The 5,261-nt window shown below is 31.6% G+C and overlaps 1 protein-coding gene across 1 annotated transcript; it reads left to right on the top strand.

Annotated features, from left to right (window-relative positions):
• Positions 1 to 2,496: 2,496 nt before the first annotated feature.
• LOC106753991 (cation/calcium exchanger 1-like) lies at positions 2,497 to 4,853 on the top strand. Its single transcript, XM_014635914.2, has 2 exons — positions 2,497 to 3,143; positions 3,285 to 4,853. The coding sequence occupies exons 1-2, from the start codon at positions 2,800 to 2,802 to the stop codon at positions 4,639 to 4,641; spliced, it is 1,701 nt and encodes a 566-aa protein (XP_014491400.1). The 5' UTR covers positions 2,497 to 2,799; the 3' UTR covers positions 4,642 to 4,853.
• Positions 4,854 to 5,261: the final 408 nt, after the last annotated feature.

The following is a 5,261-nucleotide window of genomic DNA, read 5'->3' as shown; positions in this document are numbered from 1 at the left end:
TGTATACTTAAATTAGTAAATGGATAAATAAAATTCTAATATCATATTAAAAACCTTTCTTCTAAATAAAAAGATGGATTTTTAAATTTTTTTTTAATTATAAATAGATGTAAATATTTCCTTTTTAATTTTTAAAAAGTATTTTATGTTTTAGCCAAACATACCCTATAAAATTGGAATGAGACTACGTAATAATTGAGAAATATTTTTGACAAGTTAGATATCCATCTATTTTAAGTGATAAATTTTTAACGTAATTATATATATATATATATATATATATATATATATATATATATATATATATATATATATATATGGATTATTTCCATAATAATAATAGTAATAATAATAATAATTATTATTATTATTACTATTATATATCATTTAGATATTCTTTTAAAAAGGAATTGGGTTCAACTTTAGACATGACAGGTATAATAAAGAGAGAAATATAGCATTTTGTCTTTTGTCTTGGCTATGATTTCACCAATTTTTACTGGTCCCACGACCATCCACTTGTATATTTTCATGGTCATGTAAATCAATCAGTGAGCTACGTAGCACACACTAATTCAGTAAATATAATAATTTTTTTAACCATATGATTAATACATATGATATTCCTTATCCCTTACAGTGCACACAATATTGCTATTAATATGATTTATTTCCTTACTAATAGTGTATGCATATCTGTAAATTATTTAAATTGGAATGAAAATGATGTAAATAGTATTAAGTTTTTAGAGAATATTCATTGGATTAAATATAAATAAGTAAATATTTGTACGAATATATATATTTAACTATATATACACGTTCTGACTAGATTTAACATAACAGTTTATCAAATAAATTGATTTGATTAATAGCATGAGAAAAGTTTACCTATAAAAAAATTTTGACACTAAAATAAATAAAATATATTAGAGTGAATATATTTTATGATGACATATATTTATAATATTTTTAAGTCTATAAATAATTAATACATATTATTAATGAGTTTTATGATTAATGAGTTCTCTTATTATAAATAAATTTTGATTTATATAATGAATAATATTATATGTTTCATAAATATTATTTTTTTTCTTATTTAAAAAAAGGGTTAAATATGTTTTTAGTCCCAATACTTTGAGGCGATTTTGGTTTTAGTCTCTCTTTCAAACTAAGGTACAATTTAGTCTTTCAACTTTAGAAAACTCTGACACATTTTTGCTTCAATGTTAACTGAGAAACGTGCTTGAAATAGCAAATAAAATTAAAAAAATTTGGTAAAAAGGACTAAAACCAGAGTTTTCTAAAGTTGAAAGACTAAACTGTACCTTAGTTTGAAAGAGAGACTAAAACCAAAATCGCCTCAAAATATTGGGACTAAATACATATTTAACCTTTAAAAATATTAATTTTCGGTTATTTTGGACCTATCAAATTTATAATATATATATATTAGGAAACATTGATTTACTTGATAATTATGTTATTCGTGAATAACATATCTAAAACACGGGTCAACATATAATCGACTTGAGTGAAATTAAACTAATATTATCAAATATATATTGTTTTTAAGTATGCATAAAACAAATGCACGAAATATAAAAGTCTGGTTTCAATCTCAAGTTTTTGAAGGTTAATGATTTCACGACAATTTTACCTTGAAACGTGCTCTAATAGGTTAAGGAAAAGAAATGTTAACAAGTCTATCGTCACAATTTTGTTTTTGAAAGAAGTTTTCTTATATGTTAAAAGCAATATCTTTATAGATTATTTTTAAGAAAAAATTTCTTTAACAATTTTTTTTTTTGACAATTTTTTAATAACACATACATAGTAGTTTATGATTGACCCGTTTCAAATATCTTTTATAAAATAAATTCAAACAAACTAATAAGATAGTGATACGTGTTCTACTGTAAACAAAATGTTAAAAAAATTATTAAAATATCAACTTCTTATTTTTAATATTGATTCCCAGGTAACTTGAGACATTAAAATGCATTGGAAGAAGTCTCTCAAAGGTCGAAAAGATTAAAGGAATATAAACCCTTTTTTTCCTAAAGATAACGATAATGTTCTCGGAAAAAGATAATAAGATAGCATTCGCTTTAAAACCTTCAAAAACATCTTAATGAAGAACAGTATACCAGATAAAACCTTTTCAAAATGATAAAGACTGTCTATGAAAACAAAACTATAACTATTTTACAGTAAAAATATGCGATAGAAAACTAAAATAAGTTTATTCCAAGAAATAAAATTAATTTATTTAAAAATTGAAACTATTTTTCAAAAAAAAAAATTATATAATTTTTTTTCACATATTATAAAAAATAATTTTTTTTCTTATAACACAAGTTTTTGGAAACATGAAAAAAATGAGGTTGCAAATTGATGCTAGGAGCAATGATTGGTGCATTTTTTATTTTATATGTGTGTGTGTGGTATGGTTTGGTTTAATACAATGTTAGCAATCACTTAAATCATCTATGATGTTTTGAAAACTTTGGTAAGTGAAATTTGGCTTCATTCGTTTCTGTGTGTACGTCCCCATACCATCCACACAAACACAAATTACTATACCTAACTCAATCCCTCACATGGGACATAGCAAAAAGCAACGCCATCACGCACACTATAGCTTTTTGTTTAGTTTGTGATGGAATATCTCTGAAGTTGTTTCTTCTCTCTTCCACGTTCTCCAAACGGAGTACTGCAACATTTGTTCAGAGGTAAATTTCCTCTCCATGTCTTCTTCCTCCATGTCCTTTCAACTACTCCATCATATACCATATGGACACCAATTCTAGTTTCTTATTGCTTCATACCAAACACCATAGCCTTTGCCAAGCTACTCTCTACATGGCATCCTTCATCATCTTCAAGTCCAAGCTTCAATCTAGAGTACTTCTTCTTGTCCTCAACTTGGCTTTCATCTTCCTCTTCTGTCTACTTCTCAACCTTTATCTCCACCCTCCTAACGAAAATTCACAAGGTCACTCCAATGCCTCTTTCCTCTCAATCTTCAACCATGCAAGGCTCTTCAGAGATGTCAGTGTTGAAGGCTGCACTGATATACACAAGTACTCAGATTTTGACTCCAAGTGTTTGTATGTCAAAAGTAATCTCGAGTGCAGGTCAAAGGGATACATCAATTATCTTCAAATCTTCTACTGCAACTCTGGAAAATTCCCAATTTTTGGACAAGCCCTCCTTGCCTTGTGGCTTGTAGTGTTGTTTTATCTGTTGGGTGACACGGCTTCCAACTACTTTTGCAGTTCCTTGGAGGGTTTGTCCAACATCTTGAGGCTCTCCCCTACCATTGCAGGAGTGACCCTTCTTTCTCTGGGAAATGGCGCTCCTGATTTCTTTGCCAGCGTTGTGTCTTTCTCAGGATCATCCAGCAACGGTGCCGTTGGACTCAACAGCATCCTGGGAGGTTCTTTCTTTGTGTCGTGTGTTGTCTTGGGGGTCATAAGCATTCTGGTNAGCCCAAATCAGGTTGAGGTTGAAAAGGCCAGTTTCATCAGGGATGTCCTTTTCTTCCTTCTCTCTCTTTTCATCCTCCTTATCATAATTTACATTGGTAAAATCACTTTGTTTGCTTCAATATGCTATGTTTCTATCTACTTCCTCTACGTCTGTGNTGTCTCAGCCACACATCTCATGTATGGAGGGGACACAACAAATTCAAGGCAATATTCAATGTCTTCTNATGAGTCACCAGCGCCTAGCATACCTCTGTTGGGCTATGTTGATGAAGAGAAACAAAGTTTGGCAGAGATAGTGGTGGTTGAAGATAAGGACCAAAAGCCAGNTGGTACTTTCGGTGATAACTCAATCTTTGGTTGCCTCTACTTTGGAAAGTTGCTACAAGTGCTAGAACTACCTCTTTGCTTACCAAGAAGGCTTACAATTCCTGTGGTGAGTGAGGAGAAGTGGTCAAAGCCATTTGCCGTAATATCTGTCACATTAGCACCAGTTTTACTTGCAGTTCTTTTCAACACTCAAGGTGAAAACNTGGCTTCAAGGAGTAGCCTAGTTACATACATAGTAGCTGCTTTGATTGGGATAGTTTTGNGCAACATGGCATGCGTGACAACTGATAGGTGTAGCCCACCAACCAAGTCCTTGTTTCCTTGGCTAGCTGGTGGCTTTGCAATGAGTGTAACATGGACTTACATAATTGNTGCGGAGCTAGTTTCTGTCTTGGTTGCAATTGGGAGCATAATTGGGGTTAGCCCTTCAGTGCTAGGACTAACAGTCCTAGCTTGGGGAAACTCACTTGGGGACTTCATAGCCAATGGTGCCATGGCCTTAAATGGTGGGGCAGATGGTGTTCAAATGGCCATATCTGGTTGCTATGCTGGTCCAATGTTCAATACCTTGATGGGTTTGGGGTTACCCCTTGTTCTCTCAGCTTTGTCTGATCATCCAGACCCTTATGTAATTCCCAAGGATCCTTCACTGTATGAGACAATTTTGTTCTTGATGGGAGGGCTTCTTTGGGCACTTGTCATCTTACCAAAGAAGAGTATGAAGTTGGATAAATCCTTAGGGGTAGGGCTTCTCAGTGTTTACCTCTGCTTTTTGGTTATAAGGATTGCTCTGGCTTTTGGGGTTGTGAAATTCTAGCTAGATATGCAAAGTTTCTTAGGTGAACTTCATCATCATCATCATCATCATAAGAGGGTCCATTGAGGTCCTTCTCATGGAACAACCTCATGTGTGATTCAATCATCATACATTTCACAATCCACACCTCTACTTTGTACATTTCCCTCTACATTTTAATTCTTCTTAACATAATACTTTTCTTCCTAGAGAATTTCAATTTCTCTTACCAATATTGGATGCACTAGTGTGTGAGGCATACGTCGCAATACTCACTCGAAACTAATCTTCAAAGGAATAAACAGATGGGACGGTGGAATATGCTTCATATATGCTGTCTTTTCACAATTTTTTTTTTCTGTCTTCTTCAATGAGAGTTTCGTAACGAAAATTCAAAATTTTTAAATAATAGAATTATAATAATTTAAGAAATCTTTTAAGAAAATTTTAGAAACATAACTATTTAATTAAGATATTTTATCCATATATTTTTTCAGCATCCATAACAATGATAACAGTTGAATTAACAAAGAAAAGGAGTTAAAATGGGAAAAGTTTTGAGATTTACATTTTATTTGTGACCTCATCTTCAAATCACATCTAATCGTAGTTAAAAAAAGAAAGAAAGAAACATATAAGAC

The sequence above is a fragment of the Vigna radiata genome, unplaced genomic scaffold (assembly GCF_000741045.1).
Source record: "Vigna radiata var. radiata cultivar VC1973A unplaced genomic scaffold, Vradiata_ver6 scaffold_7, whole genome shotgun sequence".
Taxonomy (NCBI): Eukaryota; Viridiplantae; Streptophyta; class Magnoliopsida; order Fabales; family Fabaceae; genus Vigna; species Vigna radiata.
This window is presented reverse-complemented; position numbering and strand designations above follow the sequence as displayed.